Genomic DNA, 16964 nt, shown 5'->3' on the forward strand with positions numbered 1-16964 from the left:
GGATCACAAATTAGATTGATGATTTCATTGGACTATTGTTATAGTAATACTGAATAATTGAGAACATAGAAACAATGCTGTTATACAAAGGTTATGTTATGCGTAGCAATCACAAGCTACGGGGTTTGTTGGGGTTTTTTTGTTTTTGTTTTTGTTTTGTTTTTTAAAAAAAATATTACTGGATATGGTAATTGAGAATATAGAAACAAAGCTATTAAATTTATCATTAACATATACTTTTCGGCTTGTTAACGCGACATTTTTCATCTGAGAGCCATTATAATCTTACAGGCATTTGCATTCGCGCATTGACCATGAAAATTGCGAATTTGAAATCGACTTTGAAAATAAATTAATATAATATAATCCACACGATTGTTTGAGCGCATTTCTTACTCTTAGATAATAGTTCTGATTTGGGGGAAAATAGTATAATTTCTATCTACTTGTCGCTTCGCTGTGGGGACCGCTGAACCGATCCACGTACTAAACCATATTGGAATTTGGTCACTTGAATCGTGAGGAAGAATTCGGTGATTTCTTTTTTAATGGTGTTCTAGTAGTTTAGACATTGCATTCTACTGTCAGACACTGGAGATATAGGCATTGCGGCCTTTTCTCTTGATTCGTGAAGAAGAATTCGGTGATTTCGTTTTTAATTGTAGGGTAACGTGCTGTACAGGATCGATGAATCGATTCACCACAGTTGGTTAATTCATTCCGTAGTTTGAGAAATAGACTTTGGCGTATAAATTTCATGATTTCTGTTTAGTATTTTTCGGGCAAATCAATCATTTGAGACATTAAGGGCACACGCCACATTTCCAGAATCCATTGTTGTTTGATTTATAATAAAAAGTATCAAATTAAATCTTGTTTATTGTTTGTTTCATGACATTAGCTGCCGCTGCATCCAGTATCCGAACCCTGTCCTACATTATCAACCATTTCCGGTTTCTTGCGTTTGCATTAATGATGAAGCCTCTGATATATCTAATACACGGTATTTTAGTATAGCAATCATTCATTTCATTTTTTAGATATGAAATTTTTATAAGTTTACACAATCTGTTGTGTATAGACTACTCTGTTTGAGACGATATTTTCAATTCTATACCTTTATGGAAATTACATGATTTTTATAACTCAATAATTTATTATTTATCTGTACATGTGTTGTTTTTCACTGTGTAAAACAGTTTTAATTTGCATGGATCTATAAAATCTGCTTTATATAAGCTACTCTGTTTAAGATGATATTTTTAATTCTATAATTTTATGAAAATTAAATGATTTATTATAACTTAATAATTTATTATTTATATCTGTATATATGTGTTGCCTTTCACTATGTAATAAAATTTCCTGTAGGATAAGGCATTATATTATTCTCGCTTTAAAAAAAAGTTTAATTTACTCCACACAACAATTAATATTAATGTTTTGGGTTAACTAACCAATATGGCTTTACTGGCTTTAATTGTCATATTGGTAAAATGGTGTCTTGCTGTTTAGAGTTCATTCAAGCTTCTTGCGTAACAATCTTGATATGGATATTCATAAGTGCTGGGCACATCCGGGCAACACACGACCTACATTTTAACCCAGAACTGTACTATATATACGATCAATGGTTTTACTGTCGAACGATAAATCAATCTACATAGTTACCTACATTGTTTAACATATGGGTAGCCATCACGTACCGCGCATATCCTAACAGACTTTTCCAGGGGTTATACAGAAGTACGAAGCGTCGATAATCCAAATCTGTCGGCTCGTTTTGTCTGTGCAATAACATTATAAGCATACTCAGTAACTACGCCGTATTAATATCAGGTAAGATATCGATTACTGTAGCCATACCTATGTGGTGTGTAATAATTATACAACCGTACGTTGATATTTTGTTTTAAATCGAAAGAAAAATATACCCCAGCCAAAGAGGCTTTTAACGGGTGGTACTTTTTACCGCCGACCACCGACGACTACCGCCGACCAATACTTTTACCGCCGAACAGACACATGCCAAGTAGTAGCCAGAACAATCTGAGTTAACAACTACCTGAATTCACACCTTAATCAAGAACGTATAGAGATGTCCATGTATATTGCACATGGTCATTAATCTGTATATATGGCTAATTGACACTTGAAAATCACATCTTGCCATATTAAACAACATAGGCATATAGTTCCCATCCAAAGAATAATAATTTATATGATTTATATTGACCAGCAGAAGAGACGTGAGGCGGCAACGAATCGACCTTTCACTGCAGAGGGTGCAGTCAGTTGCCCTCTTTGTGGTCGTTTGTGTAAGATCTCATATGAGGCCCCACTAATTTGGTGATAGGTTGGACATTATCGTCTTCGATTGTCGACCATATTTATATATAATAAAATCTATATTTTTTTTTATCAAACTCTGTGTATTTAACCAAATCTATTTATTTGTCACTAATAATTTAATTAATTTTATATAGTCGGCGGTAACAAGCATTTGGTCGGCGGTAACAAGTATTTGGTCGGCGGTAATTATATTACGATCGAAAGTCATTACAATGCGGTCGGCGGTAAAAAAGTATTTAGTCGGCGGTAATTACACGACGGTCGGCGGTAAAAAGCATTTGGTCGGCGGTGGTCGGCGGTAAAAAGTACCACCGCCCAAACAGCGTACTAGCTGACCCAGTATCAACCAATCACAACCTTCTATTCAACCTGTTAACGTTTAATACGTGAACAATTAGTTCTTAAACCAAATCGTACCTTATTAAACATATGAAAAAATTGTAGTTTAGAAGATGATGGATAATAATCGTAATATATTTCTTAATTTCACATTTATTACTACAATGATTTTCCTATGAATTAAAAAAAAAGTTTTTATAGGCCCTCATTTCCATGTGGACGTATATTGTCGTCGCCCTTGACACTCTACAGGTCACAATTTGTATCCGATTTTGACGAAACTTGAAATATAGGTTTAGCTCCAAACGATCTCGGTTCCATGCGATATACTTCGAATTCCTAATTCAAGCGTTCTTTTACAAGCACGTCAATGGGTGAGGTCAAAAGCAGTGTTGGAGTTAATATATGTGACGTAATGTAACACTAGTTTAACTATTTTCCTAAATTTGGACCTTAAATAGTAGCTAAGTCCGTAACTCAATATCATCCAAAATCTTCGACATTGAAAACACGAAAAGATGGGCTTCTGATATCCAATTAAGAAAAAAATAAACATTTTACCATTGGTACACGAATCGTGTACCATAATGCGTTTCAGCGCCATTTGTAACACGGTGCTCGTGTTACTCGAAACAAATTTAAAAATGGCTTCCGCTCAACCCGCTTCGTATCTTAACTTATGTAAAAAAAATTGACTCAATGAAATCTCAAATTTTGTGTGTTTTACATAAATCTTGTAGGGCTTTTCATAATGAATAACGGCATTAGGAGGAAAATGACAAACGTTTGTGAAAAATTGATCTCGATAAAGTGTCAACCCCAAAGGGATACAGTTACTGGTCTATTGGGCCCCATGTTAAAAAATCGGTAAACTTCCCTGAGCCGAGGTTAGGAAACACTTAGCGTGATATTGCAGTTGGGTTCACTTCATTTGTGTAATTTAAAGACACGAACATGTTATAAATATGGCGTAGCTCAGTAAAATGAGTTAGTGTTAAGTTTTGAGGTAAATAATTAAATAATAAATATATTTTAAGTGTTTGTCTCCTCAGAATCATATAATTATAGAAAAAACTAATTTTGAAAATGGCCATGCATATCAAATTTAAAATTGAATTTATTTTCCCAAAGTATAATGGGATCCTGGTGAACTATTTAGCTGACACAAACTCGTATAGCAGAAACACTAGCACTAACATTTTGTTCTGACCTCACCAAATGTGTAGGCGGGTTTTCCGGCCATTGTCGATCCCAACGATCATGACTTAATTCTTTTTTTTTACAGCAATAGACATATACATAGAAAATGAGCAGTGACGCATTGCTAACATCTATATATGACGTATCCACTCCAAACTTTTTGATAGATCTAGATATTTTAAATGAAAATGCCAAGAAGATGTTGACGACAGCCAGGGAATTAGGGGTAGAATTGCGACCTCATGTCAAAACACATAAATGTCGGTAAGTGTAAAGTACTTTCAGTGACGGAAATGTTCCTTATTATTTTATTTTTCAGTGATACCACTCAAAATATTTTCTATTTCTATTTAAGTTTAGCACACAGTTGTGAGATGTGAGGCAAGACGACGTGACAAAGTGGAATCAAATTATCTGTTCCAGATAATTAAGGGCAAGGTAAAGTGACAAAAATTGTCACAACACCTGAAATGGGGGTGGGGGGCCTCAAGTACTTTCAGTGACGGAAATGTTCCTTATTATTTTATTTTTCAGTGATACCACTCAAAATATTTTCTATTTCTATTTAAGTTTAGCACACAGTTGTGAGGCAAGACGACGTGACAAAGTGGAATCAAATTATCTGTTCCAGATAATTAAGGGCAAGGTAAAGTGACAAAAATTGTCACAACACCTGAAATGGGGGTGGGGGGCCTCAAACAATCATTCACAATACCTTTAATGCCTTTATTTTGGTGTCTAGACATGCTTGAGATGATACTGAACAATAAAAAATGGATGAAAATCAAAAATAATGACTTTGGAATTTGTAACTTTGGAAAATACGAAGCAGATATACCATTCAGCACCGCACAGCTACGGGATAAACAACTCAATATGGGAAATCACAAAGTCCACAGAGATACCTGAATATATACACTACAACCGTCAAGACTTCAAATTTTGAAAACTATCTTTGTTTTAGCAAACCACGTGCGTTGAGACTACTATGGAACAAGATGGTGTCATTTTACCGTGCCCTTGACATAATATTTTGTCGGCATTATTTAAGTAGATCCCTTTGATATTTGGATGAAAAAGAAATGCTATTATGGATTTCATGGTATTTTATATGTTGCGTTGTTTTGTGGGATGACAATCGTTCAATGCTACCATTTGTTTTTAATATAAATAAGGGTGAAATGGGCGCTACCTGGGCCCTTATTCACGAAAACTTAAACTAAGATACAACCCAAATTTTAAGAAATGCTGCAATTCGATTGGCTGACCAGTAAAATCAATTTGCATATATATCCAATGAAGTTGCAGTATTTCTTAAAATTTAGGTTGTAGCTTAGTTTAAGTTTTCGTGAATAAGGGCCCAGTGTTTATATTTTAGCTATGAAATATGTACATGCTATTGAAGCCAGTTGTTTTATAGTTGTTTTTATATACAGTCACAGTGAAAGTTGTTTGTATATCGAACAGTGAAATAGTTGCTATTAGTTATTGTTTTTATACGCCCACATTTTCATGTGGACGTATATTGTCGTCGCCCCTGTCCGCCTGTCCGTCCGTTCGCACTTTGTTTGTGGACACTCTGCACTCTGCAGGTATTTTTGATTTTGACGTCCGTTCGCACTTTGTTTGTGGACACTCTGCACTCTGCAGGTATTTTCGATTTTGACGAAAATTGAAATATAGGTTTATATCCTAAAGATCTCGGTCCCTTTCTGTATTGGCATGTATCGGACCGTAACTTGGTCCTATCAGTGGTTGTTTTTATATTAAATAATAAACTAGGTCCTATCAGTAGTTTTTTTTTTATACTAGATAATAAACTAGGTCTTATCAGTAGCTGTTTTTATATTGAATAATAAATAGGTCCTATCAGTTGTTGTTTTTATATTAAATAATAAATTATAGGTCCTATCAGTAGATGTTTTTATATTAAATAATGAACTAGACCCCATCAGTATTTTTTTTTATTTTTTTTAATATTAAATGATGAACTAGGTCCTATCAGATGTTGTTTTTATATATCACAGTGAAATAGGTACTATCAGCACTGGAGGAACTAAATCAAGGATCAGTGTCTCAACAATAAAAGAAGCTTTGTTTTTCTCTAATGGAGGATTCACGGATATTCTATATGCCGTACCTATCACAGATCACAAAATAAAAGGGTGAGTAGTCATTAAGATTCGACTAATATAAAATAAAGTGAAATGAAATGGGGTTTAATGTCCTATTTGTCTGCACCGACTAGGATAATGAATAGTGCTATGAGGGAAATTTTGCCAGGACAGCGGCGCTACTGCCTACTATTATTTCGAATTCCAACTGCCAAATGTTCTTCTACATGCACGTCAGCCTGTACGCGGGACCTCGGTTTTTCGTCCTATCCTAGCGACTAAACACTGCCCCTGATCCACCGCCAATGGGAAACCACAGCTGGGATTAATATGACACATTAAGTGCGAAATCCACACATAGAAAATATGTTTGTTTTTAAAGCTTTCAAGATATAATAAAAGAAGTACCGAGTTTAAAGTTGATGTTTGATAGTATGTATGGTCTAAAATGTATGATTAATAATCCACGTAATGATGGTCAACCCTGGGCAGCCATCTTAGATATAGACTGTGGCTACGGTAGAAGTAAGTATGGTGTCTGATACATGTTTCATTCTCGAAATGAAATAAAATGAAATGGGGTTTAACGTCCTACTGTTCTGCTCCGAACTGGTCCAATGAAGACAGGCATACGCCATACAGTGTCTTATGAGGGAAATTTTGCCCGGGCAGCGGCACTACGGCCTACTCTTATATCGAATTCCAATTGTCAAGGGATATTTTACGTGCACACCATTGTGTACACGGGGCTTCGTTTTTTCGTCCCATCCGAACGACTAGACAGAGAAACACGCCGGCAAATCTGGATGAACTTTCTAGGCCAATGCAGGGATCGAACACCCGACTTCCAGGCTAGCGAGCCAGCGTCTTACCCACTTGGCCACCGTGACCCCCCGGTTCATTCTCGGTAACACTTCTGTTAAAATAAACTCAAAAGTTCTATGGAAAGCAAATACTGTATTTTACTCGGTGCTACGAGTTGTATACCGTCAAAATCATTTCAATAACTTATTCAAAACATATATGTTGATGTTTGAGATATGTCACTTTTGATTGCAAACTAGGTTATTGAAAGTAAACAATATTATCTCGTTAGTGGTTGACCTTGTATGGGGGGCTGGATGGCCGAATGTTTAGCAAGTGCGCGCTGTATCATAAGGCCTGTCATTGAGTTAACTGGCGTGGTTTCGAATCCCCGGCTGTATGTGACAAGGGGTAGGGTCGCTTGTCCAACCTCGTGGATTTTCTCGGGGTCCTCCGGTTTCCTCCCACTGCTAAAGACCCCTACGCACAAACGAATTCTTGAAATGAAATTCAAACCATATGTTAGTCCCTAAATGACATAGTTTGTGTCGAGTGGAGGTGAAACCCCATCTCGGGGTCCTCCGGTTTCCTCACACTGCTAAAGACCCCTACGCACAAACGAATTATTGAAATGAAATTCAAACCATATGTCAGTCCCTAAATGACATAGTTTGTGTCGAGTGGAGGTTAAACCCCATCTCTCTCTCTATCTCTCTCTCTATCTCTCTCACTCTCTCTCTCTCTCTCTTATCCTGTAAATATGGCTTCAAAGCATGTCGAAAGAATTGATAACATCGCCAGCCACGTTTAAAAATAAATATTGCGTGTGTAATCAAGTCTATTGCTATTTCACAAAACATTTAAGTATCAAGCGAAATAGTCATTAAAGTTAACTCAGTTATCCAGGCGCCTGAAAAACAATTTCCGAGAATAAAGATAGAAACAGACATACAAATTCTGTATTTTTGGCTTTCCATAATTAGTTGGGGGTCGTTCTTGAATTTTCTCAGAGGAACGGCCATGAAAATATTTAGAGATATTGTTTCTACTTCTTCTTGTAATTTCAGCCGGATTAGAATGGGATGGAGAAGAAGTTTTATCTGTTGCTATGGAAGCCAATGAAAGTAAAAATATAAACTTTTTGGGTTTATATACTCACTGTGGGAATTCATACGATGCGAAAAATGTTGAAGAGATCCACAAAGTTGTCGATGAGACTTGCGACAGAATCGCCTCTGTTGCTAAACGGTAAGTGGAAGTGTTACATCCATACGGTAGAATGAGATGGGACGTTGAAACCTTAATTTTGTACGTTTGCGCTAAATAATTTCGCGCGATGTGCACGAGGCAAGGTATGTTTTATCTAATCGCAAACGTTCTTCTATTTGAAACTATATGGTCATTTTATTGTATGATATAATTATGTATACGATTCATATATCGATTCAGTCCCATTAAGGCCTATTGTTATGTTCAATAACAGTGTATTCAGATGTATGGATAATCAAAGAACTTCGTGCAATTTTCTGTAACACAGGTTTTATTTGTAACCTAATCTAGAGCCACCGTGACACCGTGCTTCAAAGAAAATTTGGTGGTAGTCAAATATAAGAAATAAATGATTTTCTAGCCTAGAAGAACACGGCATTAAATGTGAAACTGTTGGCAGCGGTTCTACGCCATCTTGTAATCAACCAACACAGAAAATGGCGAATCTCACTGAAATACATCCTGGTGGTTATATATTTAATGGTAATTATATTTTATCCACACACTTAAACTTTTTGAGGCTTTTGTGCAAAATAAAATGCTACATTCTCGCCATCTTCAACAGAAGGTTTGATCTCGCTTTAACCACGTACATCTTATCAAGGCCTTCACGTTATACCCTGCATATTTCGGCACTAATTTCGATTGGGCACAAGCCCAGCTTGTGAACCTATCAGATTCCTTGGTCGTCGCAAATACCAAGTCTCGCGCTTTCAAGCTAAAATGTCGACCTGTGATAATCGGGTTGCAAAGTTCAAGGTTCGTCCAATGTCAAGGTTTCCGTGGAGGTCGCGATGTCACAATCTCTGATTGGACGCTACTGTTCATGTGTCTTTAGATAACATAGCTATAAGTTCGAGAATTGTGAAGTAATCTAGCAACGTCCAGATGTTGTAAAACACGCAGTAGTTGCTACAGGAACATGCATTCTCGCAGAATGGAGGGAGAGTCTTGCTACTCAGACAAAAATCATCCATTTCAAGCCACAGACCAATGCAAAAAATGTTGTATAGTTGAAGCAAAATCTCCAGATCATGCCCAAGGTGATTTTGCTTCACTGGGTGTCGTACATGGGGCTTTGTAGGCTAACTATTTCCAGAGTATTTGACATCTGGTCTAACTTGTTGTAGGTGATTCTCGTCTTGGGGGATTTTCGGATTAATTTGATAATTGTGAAAGGATTTCTTTCTTCGGGGTGGGATGGGGTGGTATAAGGGTAGATCACTTCAATTTCGTATTAGAAACATGCTAAGCAAGTATTCCGTCACAGATAATATAACTGATTTGAAATGGTTTTGTTTTAAAGATTATGGTCACACTTTAAATGGAGCGTGTACAATAAGAGACATCGCTGTCAAGGTAGCAGCAAGAGTTATCTCCCACAAGAAGTCTAAAAATCACCTCCTCATTGACTGTGGTTTTCTCGCTCTCTCTTTCAATGGTTTTGAAGAAGTTGGTAATTATGGAGACCTGTGTGCTTTTCAAGATCATCCCGATTTAAGGTGAGTCATATGCTAATCTCGGGACCATTAATTTTAACTACAAACTAATCATTTTAAAATCCTTTATATTAAAATAATTTATAAAAATACAAAAATGTATTATAATTTGTGTAATATTCAATCAAAAATTCTTCTTTACATTTTACAAAATTAGCCTGGTAATAATTGGGAATGATATTGAATGCATGTATTTTTTTTACCCCCATACGATCAACATTATTTTCAAACCATCAACCAATCATATGACTCCCGACGACTTACATGTACAAATTTGCTTAGTGCCTGATTAGATAAAGAGGGTCCCTGGGCTTTAAGAGGCAATTCCTATCCCCAACGCTCACAAAAAACATTTTCTTGAACAAAATGTGAAACATGGACGGGAAATCTTTCTTAGTTCTTTGCGTTGAATATGCAGATTGGTGTCGCGCTAATAGATTGGATGGAGCTTAACTATGAAATAACTAGACAACTTCAATGTTATTGCACATGTTTTCTAGTTTTCACCAGTTTTATTAGAATTCATATAGAGAAGTGGGTGGATTTTCTGTACAATAACAACGAGCATGAACATTCTTATTTCACTCATTATTGACAGGTCATTTATATCACGCTTCATTCGTTAACAGGTTTAACACCTTGAGAGAGAGAGAGAGAGAGAGAGAGAGAGAGAGAGAGAGAAATGGGGTTTAACGTCCACTCGACACAAACTAGGTCATTTCGGGACTAACATATGGTTTAATTTTATTTACATAATTCGCTTGCGCGTAGGGCTCTTTAGCAGTGGGAGGAAACCGGAGGACCCGGAGAAAACCCACGAGGTTGGACAGTTAACACCTTGACCGTCGTGTTATAAATATTGTCACTTAGTGAAGCCGAAGATAATAGCCGAGGGGGGGGTGCAAAATGATCTAAAGTGTCGCGCTTCGAGCTGTAGCTGGCCGGTCACTTGTGGCTTGTGGTCGTGGTTTCGATCCCTGGTGTGAGCGTATGTGACTTGGCGAGTAGGGGCGCCGTCTGAACCTCGTGGGTTTACCTCAGGTACTTCGGTTTCATCCCACAGGAAAGACTCGTGCGCGTGCTAAGATAATAAACATGAAAATAACTGGTCTGCGATACCACCCCGTTGGAAGCGGACTTTATACACCAAGAACAACAACCGAAGATCATGATTAGTGTTTACAACTAGAATCCGTGTAAGAAATGCCTTTGACACACTGACCACGAGATTGTTAGGCCATGAAAATAAACCGAACAACGAATACAAATTAATTTAATTTTCTTAATCCTAGGTTAAAGGGCTTAACACAGGAGCTAGGGAAAGTGACTCTGAAGGATGGCGTTTTAGATTTTGATAAATATCCAATTGGTACAATGTTATTTATTTATCCTTTCCATGTAAGTATATCATAGTACTTATTGGATTACCTTCTTCTAGGAGCCATTTTATGAATTGGAAAATAATGATCCTTGGAGATTACAAAATAGGGAACATATACTGAGACATATACTGGATTATTGGATATCTCGTTTGAGAGATACACTTTAAACATACATTATGCAAGAGCTACATCTGTCTATTGCAGGTCATTCTTTAGGCCTGAAATGTTATCTAAATTATTAATTAGACATTAATGAACTTATCCAGACCATAATCAACTCTCGATGGCATCGCTAGCCTGTGATCTTTAGTGGATTATGTTCGGATTTATTGCATAACTTTCCTTCACGATTTAATTTTCATAGTTGATCAATTTGACTGAAATTTTCAGCAAATTGCCTTTACATTATCTATTTTTTAACTATTATAGTGAGAACTACCAACTCGTTATCTAATCTCCCATAATGTGTCTTTAATCTTGCTATTTTGAATCATTAGATCGCGACGGTAACATTTGATATTTTTATTTCCACGATCGCGTATAGAGCACCACAGATCAATTTTCTGAAACATATAAACTTGATATTGGATAGAATGGATTGTTAAAAAAATGGGATTTTATGGTTTTCCTCTGAGGTATAAAATGTGGCTTTTAAGAAGATAGAGCCGGTACAAGTCATACAGTTCTGTGGACGCAACGATATGCAGAGGTCGGCAACTGCACACCAGTGCTGACAATGTTCGTCGCCGACTACGATCTACCGGATAGTTTTACGTTGGGCCGTTCGTTCGTGGGCCTTAACATCCGGTTCCACCGAGGAAAATATACCGTTGGGCCAATTCTGACTCGACGCCGTTACTGACCGACAATGTTTCCCCTCGTGCCTAGGTTTCACGCCAAAAAGTTGTTATATCCTCCGTTGGTTGTTGTTTTCTTGTTGTGTCAGTAAATGTCCAACCTACAATCATATCAAAAACACATTTCAGCTGCATTGTGTCTAACCAGTACTTCCATTCAGCAGTGAATTTTCATCGCGTATTTTAGTCAGTTATTTAAAGAAAATTTTAAAGGAAAAGTTAAAGCAAACTAAAATTCCTGTGCGACCGTAAAATTTACTTTTTGTTTATTTTTTAGTGTTGTAATACTGGTACAAACTTTCACCATTACTACGTACATTCTGGGGACAAGATAGTTGATGTGTGGACTCCAGTTCGAGGTTGGTGATCGGGGACCCCTCAACAGCAACCGAAACATTCCGTAGTTACGTGAACTGGCCTATTTAACATCTTCTGTCATGGGCAGCAACCACGCATTTACTAGATTTAATTCTGCACTGAATAAATTTTAATTTATCTCTCTTCGGCGTATCAGTTTGTCTGTTCCCCGTGAAGATATCTGCTGCAATTACAGGCGGAAAATACGAGATTTTCTTACATACTCAAATTACTAAGAAACGGTATTTCTACTGGACACTATGTTCTTAGCATGCATGATCCCGCCCCATACATTTACCCTAGAAAAAAATGAAAAGGGGTTTAACGTCTTACTGTTGTGCACCAGCTATGTTAACGAAAACGGTTATAATAGGCCATGCAGTTTGCTATGAGGGAGAATTTACACGGGTAGCGAGCGACTCGACGACCAACTCTTATTTCGAATTCCAACTGCCAAAGGATCTTGTATGTGCCCTCTAACCTCTACAAAGTTTAATAAAATTGTAAACAGACGGACTGACAGTGGTGACGACAATGTGTACCAGTATTAAAATTCATCCACTATACTCCAAAATCATAATCATGAAGTCAATTCTGAACTATCTAAATTTGATAGATAACAGATCACCGATTAACAGTTAACGTGCCCTTAAAAGTGGTTCTTCTTGCATGCTACACTACATTGGCACAAATATCAGGAACCCAGATATACAATGTGTTATCAAGTTGGCATCATAAATATAATATTGTCTGGTGGGTTCATATTACTCGGCTTAGGCCTACTAAAAGACTGTACTTGGCTTATTGGCTTAGAGAGTGAGAGTTATGGGGTTAAATGTCCACTGGACACAAACTAGTCATTTCAGGACCAACATGTTCAACTTTATTTCAATAGATCGCTTGCACATAGGGGTCTTTAACAATGGGAGGAAACCGGAGATTGCGAAGAAAATCCACGAGGTTGGACAGGCGACCCTGCTCCTTTTCAGCTTTACACAACTTTCTCCCTTGATAATTACCCAAAATGATGACTGAACATCTATGTGATCAGCTTCAATTTTGATTTTATTACAATTTAACAAAACCTTCCATAAGTAATAAATATAAGAGCATCAAAAAGTCTATTTATCACCCCACTTAACCTGGGCAGAAAATGCACAGTATAGAACTTACCTCCGGTACTGATGCAATGAAACTACATGTATGCAACAAGATTCATCACTCTCACAAGGAGCCCCAAAGCATTCACATATCAAATCAAATCTGCTTGGTCCAAGCAGAAAATGCCATAAGTATCACTACTCTCAATTAATTAAAATTAAAGTTTTCATGTCCCAAAGCATCAACCAATGAAATTGCTTATTTCTACTTAGCCTCAGTAGAAAATGCTCATCTTCAGCTCCATCAAGGCAATTGACCTTATAAATACATGTACCTATACGAAGTTTGAATATTCTACCTCAATTAGAAGCAGAGACTTCAAAACATGTGACGGATAGACAAATGAATACCTGCTTTCTCCAACAGGGTTGGACAATAAACAAATTTGTACCAAATCTGGATTTTCTATTCACACAAAATATTGACACGTCTAATGGACATCTACACCAATTTTGAACTTTATACTTCCAAATATTGTGTTCCAAAAAGTGTGATGGATAGATAAACAGACAAACCCATTTTAATAGTTCTCTGAAAGGGTAAGAAAATACACACATTTGTACCAAATCTGAAATTTTTATTTACTCAAAAAAGTTAAAACTAAAGGCTGATATAACACCATTAGTTACATTTCAACACAACATGAATGGGTAGGATTGACAATCCAACCAAAAAATATACTTCATAGAAGCTGAATATTAAACAAATTCAATTTAGATTTAGACTTAAGATTAGGAGGCAAGGTTAGTTGGTTAAGAGTTACTCCACTTATATATCTAAAGAACAAAAAAAGAAATGACTCCTTTGGTTAGATCATTAGCCCATTCTTTTAATCTTTATAGATGATACAACACAATTTGTACATGAAGGACATTTAAGTAGAAGCCACTTTGAATCTGGGAGGAAAATTACATGTAGATGGTAGCCTACATGTGCATATATTTATATAAATCTAATTTGCGCATCCCTGGAGATACATGTATATAGTCAAGTTAAATCACATCACACCGAAATATTTTGCCCTATTAAAGATCCTCTTTAAAGTGACTCCCTTCCAATTGCAAGGTTTTTAATGGATATTGTATCCAATATACATGTCTGACACAAAACAGCATTGTATTAAAGTGACTCCCCTGCAATTGCAAGGTTTTTAACTGATATTGTATCTAATATACATGCCTGGCACATAACAGCATTGTATTAAGAAATCAAAAACCATAGTCTATATAAATGTCTAATACATTAATAATTTACTGACTGTCAAAATCCCATTCTGAAAATAATTCAGTTAATTTTATGTACACCATCAAATAAATCATGTACATGTATATTCAAATTAGATTTAGTCTTATTGCTTATTGTGCCAGTCAGACTCGATCAAAAGGCATCTTTAAGAATTGATCATACAATTGACTGGCACAGCAATTTAGACTATAATGTAGACTCTGTTTGTATATTCTCCATTGTATAGAAAACATTGTACCACCACACCAACATCAAGTATTAACATTAATATTCAAAGAATATTTCATCATAATAATAATAAATTAACTCTAGTTATGAATGTATATAAATAATAGCCTCTCTGTCACTCAGATTAAACACTGTTTCACAAACATCAATATAAATTGTCTCGTCTTTTGCGGACATCCACCAGATCATTTTGACAGACACAAATCATCCATCAACACACACAAAAGTTTGAAACATGCGATCAGATCAAGTACAATATATCTCAGTTAATCCAATGAATATCAACAACAATATGGAAACAGTGCACATAAATTCAGACCAAAATTTACGTATTTTTGAAATTTTTTTGCAAATCCGTCTGTTGTGTAAGTGGATGATGAATACAGTATTAAACTGAAGACGGACAGGCTTCCAGGTCATGGTTGGTGAGATCTTTATTTAGACTTTCTTTTTTTCGATTTAGAGATGATATTTGGAGAGAATTGTACACTGATCTGTTTTCCACCCATTGTTGTATGATGAAGTCTTAATGCAATCTGAAATAAGATATTTAATCTAATGCATACATTTTCTTCTAAGACATAATGTCTTAACCCTTAACCGGTCATTTTCGACTATAGTCACTACAACGTTATACAGCTAAGTGGTCACAGTCGACTTTACACGGTCGACTAAAGTCGACCACAGCAAGAACCTTTTTTATAAGCCGCATTTGAGTATTTAGTTTCGTATTTAATTGATATGGCCACACATGCGTGTCAGACAGGAACTTGACTTGTCAAGGGCATTGAGAAAAACATGTCTTTGTTCAACATTTTTGGACGAAAAACGTAATTTAACGGTGTCGGGAACGTTAAAGACGCTCGAAGTGGTTGAAATACTTATGAATTATTCCGAATCGGATTATATCGATGACACCGATTCTGAAGACGATATTTCTGATGAAAAGGATTTAGAATGATATGCAAATTATAGATCAACTTATCCCCAGCAACTTTTTTATTGGTGTCAAGAGTCTATCACTTATAATTATTCGGCAGTCGTCGATTAAAATAGGCATACAAAATATTTCACGTCAGCCTTTATTTAGCCTGACCACTTGACGTCATAACGTCAAAATGATGTCGATCAGTCAGGGCTGGCCACGAATAAATTGATGGCGAGCAGATCACTGCTCACGCAAATTTAGGTTTGGGCGAGCAAGGCGAGCAATAAAAATTGCTCACGCAAAATGTTGTTTGCGTGAGCACACATTTTGTAACATTGTTTCAATTTAAAATCATAAGAAATTGCTATTCCTGGCTTTGCAGTAAATATGTGTGAACATCGCTTTCTGTTTTTGACAGTCATACGACTCTTCTTTAAAACCAATTTCCGTATGGATTTCTTCACCCCACGACATAAATGTGGATAGGGCAATCAGGTTTCCTTTGGCCATTATTGGCCCAGATTGAAAATTATACGACTGCACAATGGAATAAAAACCGAAGTTCTGATAAAATAAGAAATACCGATAAATATTAGTTTGAAACATGTTTATTTAGCGTGAATGCCAAATGCAGGATGTAAACATTCTTTACTTTAGACTCGATTATCACGCGTTTGTTACTGGTGTTCGTAGGAAAATCAGTCATGACGTTCAGGTCTCAAGTGTATTTTTAGTAACACAAGTGGCGAGTAACTTCATTAGCCAATCAAATTTAAGGAGGAAATGCCGCGTGCAGCTGGGTGAATCTCAGTTTGACAGACGAATTTATGACGTTATTGACATTGTTGGGTTAGTTTCGGCAATAAACTTATCAATATTTTGATTTTTTTACAGGTTTTTCTTAAAATTAACTCCACTCAACACAAACTAGGTCATTTCGGGAATAACACATGGTTCAATTTTATTTCAATAATTCGCCTGCGCGTAGGGGTCTTTAGCAATGAGAGGAACACATAAACATTATGGAATGATTTAGCGAATTCTATTTCAAACACTGTTTTTAATTCAGAATATAGATTTTATGCAAGTTTGGACCATTTAAACACTTAACTAAAGCTTTTTTTTCTCAGAATGAGCTGACAATTCTCACTATACAATAGATATTGAAAAGGAATATTACTTCATTCTAAGCTACCATTGTTATGATAATAAACAAAGTCTTGATTATA

General features: G+C 36.2%; 1 protein-coding gene across 1 annotated transcript; it reads left to right on the top strand.

The window, feature by feature from the left end:
- Positions 1-1601: 1601 nt before the first annotated feature.
- Positions 1602-12317, top strand: LOC126821826 (D-serine dehydratase). Its single transcript, XM_050550335.1, has 9 exons — positions 1602-1839; positions 3977-4155; positions 5919-6056; positions 6388-6530; positions 7877-8057; positions 8440-8561; positions 9385-9580; positions 10870-10975; positions 12094-12317. Exons 2-9 carry the CDS (start codon positions 3998-4000, stop codon positions 12181-12183), a joined length of 1134 nt encoding a protein of 377 aa, XP_050406292.1. The 5' UTR covers positions 1602-1839; positions 3977-3997; the 3' UTR covers positions 12184-12317.
- Positions 12318-16964: the final 4647 nt, after the last annotated feature.

This window comes from Patella vulgata, chromosome 5, assembly GCF_932274485.2.
Source record: "Patella vulgata chromosome 5, xgPatVulg1.2, whole genome shotgun sequence".
NCBI classification, from domain to species: Eukaryota; Metazoa; Mollusca; class Gastropoda; family Patellidae; genus Patella; species Patella vulgata.

Coding starts and splice junctions, on each gene's coding strand:
- LOC126821826 (XM_050550335.1), top strand. CDS start 3,998: ATGAGCAGTGACGCATTGCTAACATCTATATATGACGTATCCACTCCA. Junction 8,562..9,384: donor TGGTGGTTATATATTTAATG/GTAATTATATTT, acceptor TTTGTTTTAAAG/ATTATGGTCACACTTTAAAT. Junction 9,581..10,869: donor CAAGATCATCCCGATTTAAG/GTGAGTCATATG, acceptor TCTTAATCCTAG/GTTAAAGGGCTTAACACAGG.